The following is a 19,928-nucleotide window of genomic DNA, read 5'->3' as shown; positions in this document are numbered from 1 at the left end:
CACACACACACACACACACACGCACACACACACACCTTTTGCATTTCCATGAATTCCTTTTTCTTCTGTTGACACTCCCCATTTCAGCCAGATAAATGTGAAGGTGAACCTAGTCTCAGTTGTGTAATTTTAGAAACAGCTGCAGAATGGCAGCCCCCTGCCCTCTGCAGACAACACCCCTCAAAATCCCTGTCCTAGGACACAGAGGCTGTGCAGCAAGAACCATTTATTTTAACAAAGAGGAAGAAGGCAACAGCTAAGAGGGAAGAAAATGGGAAGGAAACTCACTAGCCTCACTGGAGAGCCCTGGGATAGCCTAATTCACAGGGGGCTTTGTTAGTAAGATCTGTTAAGTATCTAGAAACCTTTGATCTGGAGCTGCTTTTAACAAAGGTGATAATTAATTAAAGCAGAGTGTTTGCAATAAAGTAACATTGCGGTCAGTTTATGCGCTGTCCAGAGCCGGCCTTCGGAAGTCTCTGTCAATTAAACTCTTGTTGGAGGCCAGCTCATTATCAATTTTTTTCCCTGAGCTTTGATCAATATTTTTGGCTGTTCTGTCCTCACAGAGCCAGAACTACGTCTGTCTCCATGAGGGCACCCATTTATTTACATCTTGCAGATGGTCACGTAGGATTTGTTCCTGAGCTGAGCTGCTGGGGATCGCTCAGTTTGAGAGCTTCGGTCAGCTAATGCTGGGGGGGAGATACAAGGGAGGATAAGAGAAACCAAATATGGAGCAAGTAAAAGGGGAGAAGGCCTGTGAGCATATGGTCTAGAAAACACCCCCTTCTACTTCCAAAGGGACTTGGAAAGGAGGACAGTTACCCTGGGGCTGCCCACCTGGCTTCCTAGTTGGTTCCTGAAAGGCTGAGTCTCAGGCTTTATACCCATCCAGGGGCTACTGGGAACAGGATGAGTAGGGACAAGGAAGCCCCTAGGGCAGGCACAACAACTCTGGAAATTCCTCTGTCATCATTTCTACCCTTATCATTGTCTTTTTGTCCTGGCATTTCGAACCGCACTCTATGTCGCCAGGTGGAACTTGGATTTTTCTCTTTAGGCCCCACCTTGCAGTTTGTGAGGATGTCTTAATGGCAAGGAGAAGAAGGAAAAGAGGGAGATGAAGACTGATAGCCAGAGGGTTACAACTAAGTTGGGGGGCTCTGTTCCCCTCCCCTAGGCTATTTAGGTAGGATTAGACGAGGATTAGACACTTTTTGTGATTCTTGGAGAGTCTGTGTATTTAAGAAGGCAAAGGTAGAGGTGATGAACTTGCTTCTCTAGTTGTGGAGACACCAAAAGGAAGGCGTCCTGGTCCTTGCCACACCCTCCTTGCATGGAGGGAAAATGCAGCACTCTGCTTGGAGGGGCTAGCTTGACTGCCTTGATCAAGTCCTCTGTGTGTGTGTGTGTGTGTGTGTGTGTGTGTGTGTGTGTAAACACTACAAGAGAAAAAAAAAGCAGTTGCCAGGGGGCAGCAGGTGGCATAGGAAATACAGTGAGTGGAGGGAATTATCTCTGCAGAGAGCTGGGTTCTGTGGCTGGCTACTCAGATCACAGATAGAAGGTCATTTCTACAACGAGTCCATAGGTGAGCAGAAGCAGGCAAGCATCAGAAGGATGATGAGTCGGGGGGAGATGGAACCTTCTTTTAAACCTGGACTTTTGGGTGGGGATGTGAGGCAGATAAACAAGAGCACACCACCACACTGGCACTTAGATCATGGATAAAATCCAAGCGAGGAGTTCCGAGGTGCAGCACGTATGTAAGCACAAGGACGGACGGTATTGTTCTCCCCACCTTCTCTCCTTTTCTCCATCAACCATCTCCCTGATCACGCATACTGCCTTGCAAGATGAACCTACCCCTAACATCATTCCATTTGCATTTATCATCTCTTCCCCGGACGCACACACGCACACATACATACACACATGTAAACAGAAGTTCACACACACATGCTCACACCAACACCCACACGGGCTGTGGCATCTTCCCTCCCCCAACCCTCGGGGACCCACAGATGCACACAGATTTTCACACTCTCTAGCACTTCCCTCTGCGTGTCACATGGGATTTCCCTTCCAAGTTCAGAAACATTGCGCTTCAGCCACTGTCAACCAGCACTCCCAGCTTCCGGCTGGCATCTGGGCCCTACGACTTTCAGTTTCCCTTTTGCTCTGCTAATGATTTTGGGCCTCATTTTCTATGACTTCTCCCTCTCTTCTATAGCCTGCCCTCTGCAAGTCCCCTTCGAAGAGATCCTTCCTGGGTCAGTTTGGAAACAGACTACCTTGTGATGACGTGAAAGGTGTGAGCTGTGCCACATTTCCCCCAAAAGCATCCGAGGCAAGTGAGACCAGCTGTTTTCTCAGTTAAGAACATGGTGTCTTAAGTATCTTCTCAGGCATCACTTAGAAGCCCCTCTCCCATCCTGGTATGTAAATAATAATAATGAGGATTATCATGCTAATAATAGTGAGAAGGATGGCCATAGTCAAGTCCCCGGAGTGTGGCATGATCACTGGGCATCAGGAGTGCCTCTGGAAACTAGCTCTTCGAAAACACACTCACAACTTTACAATATGCCTACGTTATGGGGGCACACATCTATGGCATACCTTTTTGTAATTGTGTTCCTCTGGGTTGTTTTCAAGCTGTGACTTTACTCAAGAAAAGCCTTTCTTTTTGTTTTCTTTTGTTTTGTGTTTGAGAAGCCACAAACATCCAGCCAACTGGAGCAGGTGGAGAGAGTGGAAGTAAGCCAAGGGGGTTCTTTCAACCCAATCTAGAATTCCCATTAAAGCTGAGGGGGGAAAAGAGTGTTAACATCTCCCTGTTGAATTGAAGTGGAATCTAGGCCAGCCCTGGCTCCCATATGTGTGGGATGCGCTTAGTCATGCTTGTACATGGATACATATACGTGCACATGTGCATATTATCTGTGCGTTGATTCTGAAGAAGTCTCTTCAAAAGATAAATAAAATTATGTAAAGCAGCAAATAACCACCAGTCTCTTCAATAAATCAAATATTTCCCAATAATGTTTTTCTTTGCTCCTAAATAGAATACTTAACAAACATCTGGGATTTGAGATTTTTTTTATGGGGGCTGTTACTTTGGTTTACTTTAGTTTTGCAATGATTACTATTGCTTATTTTCTTTAGTGAATTTTTTTAATGTCTTTCTTATCTCATTTTCCATACCTCTTTCTCACAAGGCAAATCTTTCTTTTAAAAACTATAGGTGTGTGCCCAGTCATTCTACGAGTGTCTTTCCCGGGACAGACTGAATTTTTATTTTTCAAAGTACATTTTTTTTAAAAGTTCATCTGAATTGAGCTGATGCCCATGCTGATACTTCAGCTTCACTGTCTCTTAGACTCATTTGAAAACAGAAATCAGATAGAGCCTCACTGGCTTTAATTCACCTACCTAAGGAAAAAAACAAGGAGCCCTCCCGGCTAAAGTCAAGCGGTGGAAACTTGATGTTCTGAAAATGGCTACATCTTAAATGAAAATATAAGGCACAGTTTTATGAAGATGGTCAAGAATCACCAAAACAATCATGACACTTGCTATTTCCCTTTCTCCCAGCTGCACCCCAAATCAAGGGGCTTCAGGTACTTCCTTGTCAGGTACCACTGAAATGAGAGGTTGTGTATCGGGTGATGAGTATATTTTTAAATGAAATACTCTCCAGAGCTCAGTCCACAGAAGGTTCTATTACTCTGTCCCCACCCTCCCTCTGGATGTAGTGTGAAAGTATGAGGGGCTGAAGTCCCTGCAGCTGTGGATCCTGGGTTGGGAGCACCCTGGGGCTGCCAGTAGACTAGGTTTTCCTCCACGCAGTAGGGGGAAATCTCAATGCAGAGTGGTTACCCAGGCACAGATTTGTTCTGACTGGTTAACAAGAGGGACTGTGATATGGACTTGGCTGTTTAGATTAAAATGCATCGCAGGCTCTGGGAACAAGCACACATCAGTAGTAAAGGCTGTTTAAACCTTTGGGGACAGCCTTATGTTTAGATTACATTAATTCATAAATATTATACTAAATACCACTTAAATTGGACTTAAATGACTTCAAAGATAATGCATTATAATATGGCTATCCAGAGAGCACTAGTCTTTATGTCTCCCAGTAACTCAGTCTTTGCTGCCTTCTATCCTGCTAGACAAGACCAAAGTTATGAATGGATTGCTGGCTTGTTCATGTGTGATCCACCGACTGCGTATGTGTGTGTGTTAGCAGGCATGGGAATGCGTGTGTATGTATTTTCAGTCACTGCTGTTTGTTCTCCAGGAAATAAAAAGAAGAAAAGAGAAATAAATGTAAAGTGAGATAAGGAAAGAATTAGACTAGTGGGTGACCTCTTCCCTTCCCCAAGGGAGAAAATTCTATAGGAAGGGACCAAATTGGTCCTCAGCTCACTTGTGCTGCTATCCGGGGAGTTTGCCTGTCTCCTCTTTAATCAATAGTACAATGTCTTTCTCTTTGGAGCCTGGAAAAAACAATCTTTCTCAAAGTGCTTCTAATGGGGGCAGAAAAGAAGACACTGAGTTAGCCGGGAGAGTTTGCATTGAACTAGGTTTTCTTCTTTGGGTGTTATTTCTTTGAATTGTAATTCTGGGCTTTTTTTCTTCCTTTCTCTCTCTGCCTAGCACCCAGATCTTCCCCACCCCTGCCCAAGTGTTTTCTAGTCTCCAGGGGGTGGATTTACCTTTACAGTAATTACCCCAGTCCACAACTGCTATTTGCTGCCTCCCCAGCCCAACAGCCTTTCTCTGATACGGCTGGGTTTGCTCCACAACACCCACCCACTCCCTCCTCCACAGACTCCCAATTTGACTGGAGTAATTGCCTTTTAAGGTTCACTCTACGCATGGCAGGTATTCCATTAACCCTTAGAACTCCTTCCTTCTTTAGTTACCTGAAATGGCAGGTGGCAAACAAATGGATACCCACCTAAAATCTCATGCATTTAATTTAATTTTTACTTATTTTTCTCTTCTTTCTTTCTTTTTCTCTCCTTTTTTCTTTCTTTCTTTTTCTTTGCCAATAACATGCATATGCCATCCACACTGGAGGCCAGTATCCTGTCATGTCTCTCAATTTTATACCAATATGATTCATTAGAAGTTAGAAATTCAAGAAGGGGAAAGAAAGATCCACAAATATGCCCCGAAACCAGGCTTAACAAAGGCATGTTTCTATCCTTAGCCTCATGTTGTCAATTTAGAGTTGGGGAAAATCTAGAAGCCAAATGCAACCCTCATTCTTCAAGCCTCATCATGCTTTTTGACTTAACAGTAATTAATCACCAATGGCAAGCGAGTAATTTTTTAAGGTGGCCGGAGGCTTATTTTATCAGGATTAGCTAATAAATCAGGCTGTATCTCTGAAGGAGGAGTTCAAACTCTTCTAGGACTGAATAAACCAGACCTCAGAGAATGCTTCATTTATTCAGCTCTCCTGGAGCTTCCAGGCACTGTTAGAGACATTGTGGCCCAACCCTGCCTATAAAAATCCAAGGGACAGAGAGGCAGGAAGTTTCATAGGGAAAAATATATATGCTTAGGCTATGAAGGGTGGGCTGCGACAATGAGACACCAAGCATGCCGGAGCCAACAGGCCTGCCTGCCACTGACTGAGCCAGTTTAGGGGAAGAATTATTTAGAAAACGAAGTTTTGCTTGTCCTAGAAATCCTGGCCAGATATGTGTATATAGTATACATATGATACATATGATAAAGCTATAATATAACCTTCTCTGGCTTCCTGATGCAAATGATGATAATTCTACTTCTTTGCTATAGTACAAGGGAGTCCAAATAACATCAAGAACATAGTGATGATACCAGCAAGGGATCGTGAGAAGAAACCAAGGAATATTGTTAAAGTTTATCTTCCTTCGAAATAAAGAAGTAAATAAAGTGCTCCAAACCCGGATCTCTTAAGAAGCTCAGCTCTTCACAACTGTCTTTTGCCTCTGGTGGGTTCTAAATTTTTTTTAACTTTAAAAATTTAAATCATCACAAGAACTGATCATTAAGATGGGCAAAGGATTTCCCTATTTATGCTTTTTAAATTTTCATTATTACTATTTTTAAATCTGGGGACATATTAGAATGACAAAGATTTGATACAAACCTTGATTAGCTTCTAGGGAGCTTGATTGGAAAGGGAAAAACTATAAAGATACGGTTGACTTGAGGTGGGGGGAAGGAAAGAAATATTATTTCAAAGACTGCCTCCCCATTTCACCTTTCCAGTCTCTCTTCTGATCAGACAGACATTTTCTCCATATTGGATAAAGGTTGGTTTGTCTCTCCATTACAGCCCCCACCCTCACCCCACCCCAGCAAACCCAGTATATTTCCATTCTGCTGTGTTTTTGTGCTACTCAACATGCCATTAACTTTAAGATTTACTCCTCAGCAGGCAAGCTGGAAGATGCTAAAGCCAATAAAAACTGCTCTCTGGGACTCCAACTATGAAGAGTTTGGAGCTCTGCTTAGTATTCGGATGAAGGGAGGGCTGGAGGAGGGAGGGAGGTTGTGATAGTGAAAACCACTGCTGCTTAGAGAGCCAGACAGCTCTGCGCTCTGCACCTAATGTGCCGGAGGATCAGCTCTGTTCATAGCCCATTTGTGGCCAAGGATGAGGCTGCTCTCTGTGTGTGGGTGGGTGTGCGTGTGCGTGTGTGTGTTTTCATCTTTAAAACCACCAGCTCTAACACAGCATCTTCAGTGGCTCTCCACACTACTGTTTATTAAAAACGGAACGTCCATACACATCCCTTACAACTTCCTTAGCTCGGTGCTCCTTCCCTGCCTGACGATCAATCTCTCTCAGAAAGCATTTAACTTGCCCACACAGCTCCAGCCCGGATTAATCCCCACTGCACATCCTATACATTACTGTTAGGGAGCGGAGCACTGGGCTAATTTCGTCACCCACCAGCCACCCACACACGTTCTACAACTGAACACGTTTGGGGATCTGCCTTAAAGATAATAAAACAAGGAGAAAACAGGCAGGCTGCAGACAATTCTCATGACCACTTTCCTAAAAAGTTGCTGGGTTTTAATTCTTTGATTATTCTGTCTCCCCCTCCCCCAAGCACTCACTAGCAATGATTGCTTCAAGGGAGAGAAATAATGTACTATAAGCTCTCTGCATGGTGAGTTTGGGATAATTTAGGCTACACCCTTCAAAATGCATATCTTGCACACACAGATTTTTCCCCCAAAGCTCCGCTTTCCTGAGAAGGGGATCATTCAGGCTTCCCTGACCCCCCACTCCACCCAGGGGATGGCTGGTTCCTTGCTAATTCTTGCCTTAGGTTTTGTCCCTCCTTCCTTCAAACATCAAACACCCCCTCCCCCACCACTCACACCACAACCGGATTATTGAGGCACATAGCTCGACAGGGAGAGTTTACTGTTAAATTGATAGCGAAATAAAAATATCTCTCTGAATTTGTCACCTCTCTTCTTTTTAGACGGCTGCGCTCCTGCTACTCTGGCCCGGAGCGGAGAAGGAGGAGACCATCTCTTAATATTTTCAGCACCACGGCGATGGACAGCACCCTCGGTCCCTGGCCCGCTGAGCGCCCGCCAGTCTGCTCAGCGTCCCGGGCTCGGCCGGTGCAGCTGTCCCCGTCCCAGTCTTTCAAGTCGCTGCACCCAAAAATCCAAGCCCCGCTTCCCCTCGATCCTCTCTTTCTCTCCATATTCTGCTTCCGCTGCTCTCCCCACCGCACCGCTTCTATCAGCTCCTCGCCCAAAATCCAGCCTTGCCCCAGCGAACAGCTCCCCACGCACCCCAGTCCTGGTCTCCGCTGCCCGAGCGCCTCCCTCCTCGGCGTCCGCCCGAGGCTCCCTCTCGCGCCGTCTCCCGCTCGTCCGTCGCCGGCCGGCCGGCCGGCCCGCCCGCTCCTTCTCCCCGGCAAAGTTGGGAGGGAAAGGTGCACTCACCTTTGTGCATGCCTGTGAACCTGTCCTTCAGAACCGTAAGCTCGTAGATCTTGCCGAACTCCTCGAAGAGGGGCTTGAGGTCCTTCTCATCCAGGTTGCGGGGGATCTGCCCAATGAACAGCTTGATGGCATCGTGGTCCTTCATGGGAATGGTCGACGGGTTCCCCGGGCTGTGGCTTAATCCGTTCATGTGCCCGGCGCTGCCCGGGCTGCTGCCGAGCCCGTTGGTACTGAGGCTCGCGTTGTCAGCCTGTCCGTTTGCTAACGTGGCCATCTTTATATACATAGAGAAAATCTTCTTTCCTTTTATTCTTTCTCGCTCGCACTCTCTCTCGCTCTTCTCCCTCGCAAGCTCGCTCGCGCTCACACACGCACACGCATACACACACTCGGGTTCTCTCCCCCTCGGTTTCTCTACACCTCGCTCTCCTCTCGCTCTCTGCTCTCTCTCTTTCTCCTCTCTTCTCTCGCTCGCTCGCGCTCGCGCTCTCTCTCTCCTCTCCCCGCTCTCTCTCTCCCTCCCTCTCTCCTCTCTCTCCCTCTCTCTCTTTCTCTCTCTCTCTTTTGCGGTCTGATCTTTTTCTTTTCTTTTTTTCTGTCTTTCTTTTTCTTTTCTTTTTTTTTCTTTTTCTCTTTTTTTTCTTTTTCTTTCTTTTTTTTTTTTTTTTTTTTTTTACATTGAACAGACAGGATCTCTGTCCTTTCCGTTTAAACAGGCTGGACCGGTTCAAGTTCCGAGTCAGACCAGGGGTGGGGGCGGCGAGTGAGCGCGCGCGGAGGAGGGGGGGCGCGGGGCCCGGAGAGGGCGAGACGCGGGGGGGCTCCCGCGCGGCGGCGGGCGGCGGCCGGGAGCAGGACGGCGTGGGGCGGCGCCGGCCCCGCCGCGCCTCCCCCGTCGGCGGCCCCGGCGAGCGGCGGTGGTACAGTCCGAGACAGCCCCCGGCTATAAATAGCGCCAGGCGCATGGCTCTTCGGGAGGCGCTGAGATTCCGGGCCCGGCGGCCGCGGGGAGCGGGTGCCCGTTAGGAACGGGGCTGCTGGCCTCCTCTTTGCCTTTTGGGGGTTCTTTTTGTAATAGCAGCAGGTGCAACTTTTTGTATTTTTAAAACATTGATTTTCATTTTCGTGTGGGTATGTAGGGGGGCGTTATCCACCGAGCTGCGCTCTATTAGGGCGCCAGGCGGGCGAAGCAAAGGCAGGGATGGCGGGCGGGGCGGCGGCGAAGGCGGCGGCGGAGGTGGAATGGGCGCTTTTTTCTCCCATCTGGTTCCCTTTATTTATTTATTTATTTATTTATTTATTTATTTATTTAGACTAGAAAGAGCGAGTCGGCTTGGAGGGAGTCCGCCCAGCGATCCGAGTGCGCATTGATCAGTGTCGAGAGAAAAAAAGCTACATAAATATATATTATGTGGATAAATCTGTAGACAAGAGCTCTCTCGCGCGCGCTCTCTTTCTCTCCGTGTCTCCCTGCTTTTTTCCTCCTCGAATCCCCAACCTGCCAGAGCAGCCCCAAATCTTCGCCCTCCCGCACGGCATCTGCCGCCACCCGAGCCACCTGGGAGGTCGGAATTGGGGGAGCAGTTGGGCCTCGCTGGGGGGGGCGGGGACGGGGCGTAGAGATCCGGGGCCCGATCCTCGTCCCAGCCCGCCTGCGAAGGCTGGAGGTGGGTGTTTCGGTCCCGGACGGCCTCCCCCGCCCGGAAGCGCGGCGGCTGGTCCGGCAAGCGGCTGGCGGGAGGAAGGTAGGAGCCGGGTGTCTCGGCCGGCTCGCCCGCCGTGGAAGGAGGCAGGGATCTGGGTGCCGTGCCGGGTCGCTGAGCCAGCGCGAGGGACCGGCTTGATTTGGCCCTCGTCTGCGTTACCGGTTCAAATTGAAATTTTTTCCTTAATTCACCATCAAAGAAATAAAGCCCCCGAATCGCTCTCCGGACTGCGGCCGGACCCAGACTCGCGCGGCGTGCGCTGCCCCCGCGGGCTTCGTTGGCGGCGCCTCCCTCTCCAGAAGTGCGAGGCTCGGAGTCGCGTCTGCGGGCTGGAGCCAAGGGTCCGGCCGCCCAGCCCGACTTTGCCGGGTTCCCCACCAGGCCCGCGGGGGCCAGAGCCTCGGCCGCGCAGGAGAGGGAGTGGCCGGCGCGGGAGCCGGGTCCAAGCAGCCCCGCCTCTGGGGGCGAATGCTGGTGGTGAACTTGGGTTGGGAGAGCAGATCTTCATTTTAATGATATTTACCTGCCCCTCATCCTCTCCCACATTTGCTTTTCCAGGGCAGCCTCTTCTCCATGGCTTCAGAAGCCGGGCAAATTAAAATAACGCGCCCGCTCCCCTGCGAGTTGCAGGGGCAAAGCTGCCGGCCTGACTCTGGCTGGACCCCCACCGGCCCCCTTCGGGTGTCCTGGGTTTCTCTTTTCTTACCCTCGGATTACATGATGTTATTAGACAATATGTTTACAATTTTATTTAAAGAAATGAGACCCCAGCTGCCTGAATACCGAAACCAAGCCCGTTTGGTACAACCACAACGCGGAGCTCTCCAGCGCCAGGAGGAGGCCTGAGGAGGCCCCGAGGTTCGCAGCCCCAGGCCCCAAGCCCACCTGGGACACCTCTCCCTGAGGATCCAGGGCGAGTGACCAAACAGCAAGTACAATTCTGAGAGCTGTGGAACTTCATCCTTTCATTTTAAGATTCTTCTGTCTTTTCTTGATGGAATCGTGTGTAAGTATAGTTGATTCATAACTCGGTTCTGGGCTTACATTATCCAGTGTTATATGACGGCCTAAGAATCGCCAGAGTTGATGGAATCGAACAGAAACTCACACATAGGGCCTCTCTGCGAGGTAGCTGTGTGCGTGGTGTGCCTATGAAGTGCTGTCATAAGATGGCATGTCCCCAGTAGGCACACAGAGGGTTTGAGCTGGTGGCTTGGAGGTGTGTGCCTGTGTCTTATCAGGACTGTGTGTAAGTGCTTGTGTGGGTGCAGTGTGGCTGTGCACATAGACCGTTTGTATCCACACTCTGGCTGTGTGTGTGCGTGCGCGCACCAGTCTGAGACTCCCCTCCTCCCCTTCCCCTCAGGACACATCAGCAGAGGCCAGTATCTTTGTCCGAAATATCTCCTCTAACATCATTTTGTGATGCTTACCTCCCAGGATATCACAATGGAGTGGGATGTATTTTATGCCATAACAGGGGAGTTTAGGAGAGTAATTCCTGTTTGAGGTCTCTCTCTCTCTCTCTCTCTCTCTCTCTCTCTCTCTCCCTGCCTGCCACCTCCTTAAAGCAAAGCTAGGTCTGGGGGAAGAGAAGTGAGCTGGGGTGGGGGTGGGGGCTGGGAAAGAAGGCGCCAGCACAGGGGAGGGCAGCTGTGGTTTATCTTCCACTTCTTCCTGCCCCCACCCCAGCCCTGCCCAGGTCCAAGTAAATTATTCACAGGTGTTTCATTATTCATCTTATTATTAATAATAATAGCCAATACATAAATAAAAGCAGTCCCTGGGCAGGAGTGAGTGGGAGAGTGGAGTTGTTAATGGAAGGGGGCATCTGGTTATTTCAGATACCTGCAAAAATACTGCCATAAGGTATAGCATCACCTCCCTCCAGGACTGCATCTGTGCCCCCTGCACCACAGCCCCCTCTCCCTGTCTCTCTCCACATGTGGACCCAAAGCTGTGGAGAGCTCCTTCTTCCCTAGGGAAGGTACCTCACGCTCCCCTGTCTCCCCACCTGAGGATGGCTTATTTTGGATTTGGACTGTCTCCCCTTAGGGGGTAACACATTCCTCACCTCTCAGCTCTCTGGCACCTATGTGGTAAAATGCCCTACCTCTCCCCACACTGCTGGGACAGAAGCCACCAGGACACCAGGCCCCATATAACTGAGCTACCTTGTATTAACAGCGGCAGAAACAGCTTCTGCCAAGGCATAGATCTCTTAAAGGCACAGAGCTGGATCTCTTAGGCTCCCACTGTTTTGCCACCGCAGAGTACTGGGGATAAAACAACACGGACAGGTGTCTCAAACTAATGTAATAAAGGAGCAGGACCCCAAAGAAAATAGTAAGGAATGTGGCTAGGTTGGCTCTCTGGTATCCTTGCCCTTGATATTCTAGAAAGACTTGAGCTAATTTTTTTTTTTTTAACCTTAGAACATCAAAGAGAAATGTAACTAGGGAAAGATGGGGGCAAAGTATTACTCACTGTGACATTTAAACAGATTTAAAACTTTTTCTTCAAGTGCCACTTCATGGCCACAATTATTCCATCCACTGAGAGAGAGAGAGAAGGCAGGCAAATGGAAAAGGGAGTTGGGAACAATTGCTTCTCATTTTCTGTGTTTGGGGTTTACATTTTGTTGCTGATTCATCTTTAGGGATGTCAGGAAGCCCTGTGTGGTGGGGATCTTGGCTCAGATGGTGTAGTTTTGCAGGCCTTACCATTGCCTCCTGCTCCTCACTTCCCTTTGCTCCTCCCCCTCAAGGGAGGAGGAAACCTTCTTTGTGTTCAGCTTCCCTTCAGTGGAGCCACCATCACTCTCCTCTCTCTGGCACCCACTGAACCACATTCTGCAGCCCTGGCCGTGGCCACACGCCCTGAGACCTGCTTTGGCTCTCCTGCCTATGAGTCTTCTCTCTCCATCTAGATTGGGAAATGGTGGAAGGCGGGAGCCCAGTAATCTGGCCCCTCTTCACCCTCTGCAACCTCTCTTGACAGGCATGAGCACACAGTAGGTGCTCAGAATGGAATTTCTAGATACCTATGGCTAATCTGACTTGGAGGAGGGGGTGATGCTGTATTCATTCGTCTAGGTCCTAAGGATGGGGAGCTGCAGGGGCCTAGGCAGACTCTCTTCCAGAAGAAGTTCAAAGCCAGGGATGAGAACAATCCATCTAGAATCCACACAGCAGTTTAGCCTCCCTGGGCTGCAGGGCTTGGCTTGGAGACATCACCACACGGTCATTCTTGCATTCACGGAATGCTTCCAGTCTCCCCCTGGAAGCAGCAGAGAAAGGACAGGACTGGGAAGAACCCACTGTCTAGTTAGAGACACCAAAGTTGTACCAAGTGAAAAGCCCCAGAACACCAAATGGCAACAGATGGTTAAATGTCTTCCAGGCCTGAGGAGTTCCACATGCAAGAAAATAGAAAACAATCCAAATTGTGTGGGAGAATCTGTGATGGGAGGGTGGGGGGTGGGCAGCAGCCTTGTTGGGGGAGAGCGGGGCTTGTGAAGGCAAGAGGCAGAAGGTGGTAGATGGCCAGAGAGCTGGGTGATGGCCTGGCCTAAGGCCCAGGAGGGCAAGAAGCAGCTGGTTCTCCAAGGCTATGTTGAGAACAAGCTAAAAAGAGAGCTGTGGTCTGCTCAAGTCTCTCCAGAGACCAGACCACTAAGTGTCTCTGTGGAGTGACTGCTCAGCCCAGACCTGCAGAGGTCAGTGGGGGGAGGCTGGAGACCAGGAGAGTCACTTGCCCTCTGCAGAGAGCTCATGGATTTAGGCAAAGAGGTTGACTCAGACAAGAGCCACCACACTAGGGCGTGAGGCCACCAAGGCGTAGAGTGAAAGGTGCTGGTGATGTGTGCCCTGGGAACCTGGAGAAGCTGCAGCTTCTGTAGGCATTGGCACCCCCGGAAGGCTCTCTGGTGGAGAGAACTCTGGCCCTATAGGAAGGTGGAGGTGTCAGCTTAGGAAGAGAGGAGAGAGGTTGAGGCAGTGGATGGAATTGCCAGGTCTGGTGAGTGTAGTGGGTTCTCACATGATAGAAGGTAGATGCTTCTAGAGGGGGCTCATGTGGAAGTAGGTGGGGAGGGCAAGATGCGGCTTTGAAGGCAGCCTCAGAAGTCTGTTTCTGGTCTTCTCCACAAGCTTAGGACTTCTCTGTGAATAATTTGGGAAGGTTCAGTGATACAAGAAGCACTAATTGAGGTGGAAAGGAAGAGGAAAAGCGTCCCTACCTTCTCTCAGTTAACTTTAGCAGCCTCCGGCCAGTGAGAGAAGACAATCGAAGGATCCCCTTGTCCTGTCCTGAGCCAACAGTACACCTGGCCAAGCGAGCAAATGCATGGAGGGAGGAAGAGAACTGAGTTAGGATGCTATGTGTTTTAGGAAACCCCGGAGCTCCCTAGAAGGGACTGGGCTGCCTCTTATAGCTCAGACAAGTGCCAGGGCTGGCAAGAGAGGGGCCTTCGGGCTTCCTTCCTTGCTGGTTGAGCCCCAGGGACATATGGCTATGGTCTTGTGGGGACTCCTGGGCTCTGGGCAATGGTGGGGGGTTGCTTTGGGGAGTCTCTAGGCCTTTGGGTGGTCAGCATGGATATTCCTTGTTCCTGGCATGGGGACATGCTCCTGTTCTCTGCTTCTTTGCCAACTGGGGCTTTTCCTCACTTTTGCAGAGGACAGGTAGGAAATGGAAAGGCAGCCCAAGAAGTGGGATAAAGGGATCTGGAGACCTGCAGCCCAGGAACCCTGCATGGTCAGGGGCCGGGAAGTGCAGGAGGAACCTGAGTTATGGCTTTCCTGGCCTCAGCTTTCTCCTCCAGAAAATGGAGACCGCTGTCCTTTCTTCCACCCTCCTTTCCTTCCTCACATCACATCCAAGAAGGTGAGACAGTGCCATGTCTGTGAGGCTGACTCACAGTTCTCATGTAAAAAAATAAGAGGAGAGCAGGGACTGAGGGTCAAAATGGGCCACAGAAAGGTGTAGATGAAATTAACTTGTTTCATGGAAGGGTTAGGAATTTACTCCTTATCTTCCCCAAATAATTCACATGTTTTCAAAGGGAGCCCTGGCCAGGCAGCACTGAGTCGGACAGAAGCAGGTGCCTTTACCGCGGCACTTAGGTAAAGCTGGCAGAACCAGACTCCTTGGCTTCAAAGTCTCCCACTTACTAGCTCTATGACCTTGGGTAGGTTATTTAACCTCTCCGTGGCTCAGTTTCCTCATTTGTAAAATTGGAAGAGGAATAGAACCTATTAAAATTGTTGTGGGGATTAAATGAGTAAATGCACGTCGGGCCAGCGGGTAGTATGGGAGCCCCGCTAACAGAGAGGGCTGGCGGAGGCCCCTCCCCCAGCATACGCGGGAGGCGGGGCGGCCCCTCTGGTGGTGGCGGCATTGGACCCGAAGTGGGTGTCCTCACTTGCTGCAAGGCTGTTTCTCAAGGTGCTCCTGGGGGGGGGGGGGGGGAGGCGGGAAGCCTTCCCGGAGGGCCAGGCCTGCATCACGGCCTCTTCTTGGGGCCTGCCCTAGGTACTGGCTGCCGGCACTACGCAGCCTCTTCTTACCTGAGAGGTGTTGCCGCAGCAAGTCCTTTTAATTGTGATGTTTTACTAATTAGTTTTTAATTATGTTAATTTATTGTACATGAGCCCTGAGGTTTTCAGACACTGGGCTCACTTTAGAAACTGGAATAGTAAGTTGTATTTATTACACGCACAATGCTGTGGATAAATGTCACTTTCTCATGGCCACGATTTCTCTGATAATGTTGCTGAAAACACGGCTTCTACACAGGCTTTTTAATGTTAATTCTCCCACTGCAGCCAGGCCCCCCAAGTCCAGCCCGCAGTCCTTCAGCCAGAGCCCTGGTTAAGACATTCAGCATCCGGGGACGGTGCAGATGCTATGAAGGAGTGACATGGCTTGGTGGTATAGGGAGACCCCCAACTGGGTAGGGGCTCAGGAAGGTGAGCCTGCAGGACAATTACACCAGGCCAGATCTTCCAAGGGTTGTTATGTGGGGGCCTCAGGCTCACCTGCCTGGGTGCCCCAGCTCCCTCACCCAGCAGCTGGGTACAGACAAGAGCTTGGCAAGGAGGCCTCAGCTACATCACCTGGGGAGAGGGAAGGAGAGGCTGGTGATGAGGATGGAGAGGGCACGTGGGCAGTCAAGTTGGGCCCTGAAGGTCCTGGAAGGAATGTAGGCTGTTGTTTCAGGGATGGTCTGTAGCCTTGGGAGGAGAGGTTTACAGCAGGGCTGGCTCACAAGAAAGACTCAGGGTGGGGACTCACTGACCACAGGCTGACCAGTTGCTGATGACAGGGAAGAATGTGATCAGTGGTGTAAGACTGGGACAAAAAAGGCACCTGGGTATTTATGAAGGATGGCTGAGAAGGGAGAAATCACCCCCAACACACATGTGCTGAACTGGAGGGGCACTATTTTGGGCCCATTTTCCAAAGATCATTTCTATATCCAAAGGATGAAGGTTTGTTACCACTAGTCACATTTAAAATTTTTTTTTTCAACGTTTATTTATTTTTGGGACAGAGAGAGACAGAGCATGAACGGGGGAGGGGCAGAGAGAGAGGGAGACACAGAATCGGAAACAGGCTCCAGGCTCTGAGCCATCAGCCCAGAGCCCGACGCGGGGCTCGAACTCACGGACCGCGAGATCGTGACCTGGCTGAAGTCAGACGCTTAACCGACTGCGCCACCCAGGCACCCCACCACTAGTCACATTTAAAGGAGATGCCACAGGTTTTCAAGAACCACTCCCTCCCCCAAATAATTTCCAGATGGCAGCCTTCTTTTAATAAGCTTAAAGTCTTCCAAAGTGTTATAATATATACATATATATATTATATACACATATATAAATTCTGGTCTATTACTGAACAGACACACTAATATAAATTTTGCTCAAAGGGTAAAATTTAAAGAAATACAGTCTATAAATACCACTGGGCATTTAATCCTTTAAAATATGCATATAAGACTCAAGTTTCTATACTATATACACACATATGCAAAGGTGCCTGCATTGTGTATAGAAAGAGTTTGGGCTTCAGAACCCTACCGGTCAGTTTTTCTTTTAAATTAATTAATTTATTTGAGAGAGACAGAGGCAGCTCAAGTGGTGAAGGTGCAGAGAGAGAGAGAGAGAGACAGACAGACAGACAGACAGAGGGAAAATCCCAAGCAGGCTCCACACTGTCCGGACTCGGGGCTCAGACTCATGAAACCGTTGAGATCATGACCTGAGCCGAAACCAAGAGTTGGATGCTTAACCAACGGAGCCACCCAGGTACCCCTAGGACCAGATATATCTTTAGCTTACCAGCAATATAAGTCATGTTCTCTGAGTCTCCGTTTCCACATCGGAAACATGGGCATAATAACACTGCGTACAGCTATCATGAAGAGATAACGAACGATTCAAAGAGGTAACTTAGTGCCTGCCACATAGCAGGTGCCCAATCAATATTAGCTGTTACTTTTATTGTATTTATTCAAAAGTAAACTAAGTCTCTCCTTTCCAGGTATAAATATAAGCTGGCCAAAAATAGCATTTAAAAAATGTGTAAGAGGACACGGACATTTTCTAAGGGAGAGGGCAGTTTCGGTTTCCCCTCAGTGGTCCTCGAACTGTGTGGAGGAGAGGAGAGGAACCTGTCTCTGGTTGTCGGTACCATGTTGTAGGAAACGGTTTGGGGGAGGGGCCCCATGAGTTTCTCTCAACGTGGCTGCTCAGTGACGCTCACCTGCATTCAGCTTTAGGAAGGGGCCCCACACTGTAGCACAGACCTGGTACTTCCTCCACACTGTCGGAGAGCCTGTACCCGGACACATGGGAGGCTCCCACACAGGCCCGCGTGACCGCCCCCCCCTCCCACTGCCCCTTCCTGGGAAGGGGAAGGGTGGGCAAGCTCTGTGACTCACTCCCTGGCTCTGTGCCCTCTCGCTGAGTCACAATGTAATTGATCCCTCCCTGCGCCAGGTTTCTACTCTCATGTGACCCAAAGCAGGGTCATTTCCAGACCAGGGTTGGGGAGGCCTGGCTGGGGAGAGGCAATCCCAGGAAGGAGGGGCAGACCATCAGAACCGAGGATGGCACTGAGCCTTGTGCGTGACTTTCCTGGATATCTGCTGAGGGTGTTGTGTTTGTAAGAGGGGTTGGTCTACTGCCTACCGACATATACATATTCTCTCATTGGCCTCCATTGGTGTTTCCATCAGGGTAGGGCTGTCTGTATAAAATAATGCCAATAGGAAATAATGAAGGTCTCTGGGCACCTCCTTGAAGATGCCCATGGTGTTTGTGCTTCTGGGACGAGGCTGGTCATCTTTATTTTAAAATGAGTTGTGGGCTTGGGGAAGCTGAGGAGTGGGAGGTAGAAGGGTGGGGATGTGTGATCCACACATCATATGAGGGCAGTGTCACCCCTTGGGCCACAACCTTATGCCACCCTTGGCTCAGAAAGAAAAGGACGACCTCTCATCCTGATGCAATGGGAAATTCTGGCTGGCAGGGATAAAATCACAAGCACTGGCCTGGTGGCAGAAGGCAGATTTAGGGTCACCTCTGCAAGGTCTTCTCCGATAGACAGATCTGGGGTGTGGTTTATAGGCCCCTATCCAGCAATTGTCACATGGGCCTTGTTATTGACAGCATTACTGTCCCACCTTGGACAGGTCATGCAATCCCTCTTGGTATCCTCAGTTATACACTTGGCATAAAATTCTCTTTTTATCCCAGAGAGGCATCTAATGAATGTATAAAGCCCTAAGAAATAGCCAATGATATTGTTATAAACTTGCCCCCTCCCCATTTCCCTGTTGCCTGCCCTTGTCCTGACCTATGAGCTGGCAGCCACACGGTGGGATCTGTGCCCCCTTTGGGTCTTAGTGACAGTTCCCAGTCCCAGTTCAGAGATGATTCCTGCTCAACCCCTGAGAGCAGAGTCAGGGCTTGATGGGGTTTCATGTCAGGAGTCACTCCTGTGGCCATCGAGCAACAGAGGGGGCTTAATCCAGGCTCTGATGGGATTCAGGCAAAACTTGTGTGCCCTTGGGTCACCTGGTACCCCTCTCTGGACCTCATTCTCTGATTTATGAGATGGGGATGGTAATCCTTGCTCCGTACCTCCTGGGGAGTGGGGAGGGCCAGAGGCAAGGGTGGGATGGCTTCTCAGAATGCAGGGTATTTATATTGTAGATCTGCTCCTTTCCCCACCCACCCTGTCCCTGCCTCTGCACAGTCCCGGACTCACAGCGGCCTTGAGAACAGAAAGAACAGCCTAGTTCTCACATCCATCCTCCTCCTCCTGATTATTTCTCCCAATCACACTTAATAGCCGCCTGGCTTTTGGCTGCAGCCCGGTATATAATAACCTGCAATTATTGTCCACTTAAGCTGTCCCCAGGGCCTTGTCTGTTGCGCTGCCCAGGCCCGCACCGCCAGCCTGCTGATTTCCCTGTCAGAGTCGTGGCCAATGGGAAGAAAGCCCCTGAAGGGCTGGACTGACAACCTGTTCCGCAGGGCTGTCCCCCTCCGCAGCTGCATCTTCTTCAGAGATGGGGCCTCAGAGGCAGCCTGCTCCAGCCACAGCCTCATCCAGCCTGGGTGCCCCACTTCTCTGGGCCATCCACGGCCATCCTCTTCCTCTGCCCCTATCCATGCATTGTCTCATTTCAGCCTCTGTGCCTTTGTCTACCCACACCTGATGCTCCTGCTTACTATAGCCCAGCCCCTTTACAGGCTTAGTTCATTCTCTCTGCATCCTTATAAGGGAGGTATTGGCATTTTACATACCAGGCTACTGAAGACCAGAGAGGTTGGGTGTCTTTCCTAGGACCACACAGCCAGGAAGTGACAGAGCAAAAATTCAAAATCAGGTTGGTTGACTCCACTGTTCGCTTGTTTAATCCTGATGCTGTGCTGTCAGCTGTCTTCATCACAAGTCCTACCCCGCCTTAGTGGTGCTGCTCAGTGTTCCCTCCTTTGGAAAGCCGGCTCCATCACTGCAGTAGCACTGGTCTCCACTACTCTGAATGCTTGTGACCCTCGAGTTGGAACCAGGTGCCCTGGATCCCGTGAAGGCAGATTATGAGTCCCCCTGCTTGCCCCTCCTCTGCCGTGTTGATTCACAAAGCATCTCTGTGCACAGACTGGATACAGCTGAGCTCCGGTCAGTGTTCGAGTCTCCCCTTCCCCGAACTTTGCCTCA

The 19,928-nt window shown here is 49.9% G+C and overlaps 1 protein-coding gene across 50 annotated transcripts in view; it reads right to left on the bottom strand.

Moving 5' to 3' along the window:
* The window catches only part of CELF4 (CUGBP Elav-like family member 4), a 295,427-nt gene extending 287,116 nt beyond the window's left edge, over window positions 1-8,311 (bottom strand). For 49 of the 50 annotated variants that reach the window (XM_047086951.1, XM_047086953.1, XM_047086952.1 and 46 more), the window contains exon 1: window positions 7,987-8,272. In XM_047086951.1, the coding sequence (XP_046942907.1) occupies window positions 7,987-8,272 (286 nt within the window). Of the gene's footprint in view, window positions 1-7,986 lie in introns of all 50 variants that reach the window. The other variant, XM_047086998.1, reaches the window with a different exon arrangement.
* Between the last annotated feature and the right edge of the window lie 11,617 nt (window positions 8,312-19,928).

Source organism: Lynx rufus, unplaced genomic scaffold (genome assembly GCF_022079265.1).
Source record: "Lynx rufus isolate CCGP_SWC_20201006 ecotype Redwood Valley unplaced genomic scaffold, mLynRuf1.p SCAF_22, whole genome shotgun sequence".
Classification (NCBI taxonomy): Eukaryota; Metazoa; Chordata; class Mammalia; order Carnivora; family Felidae; genus Lynx; species Lynx rufus.
This window is presented reverse-complemented; position numbering and strand designations above follow the sequence as displayed.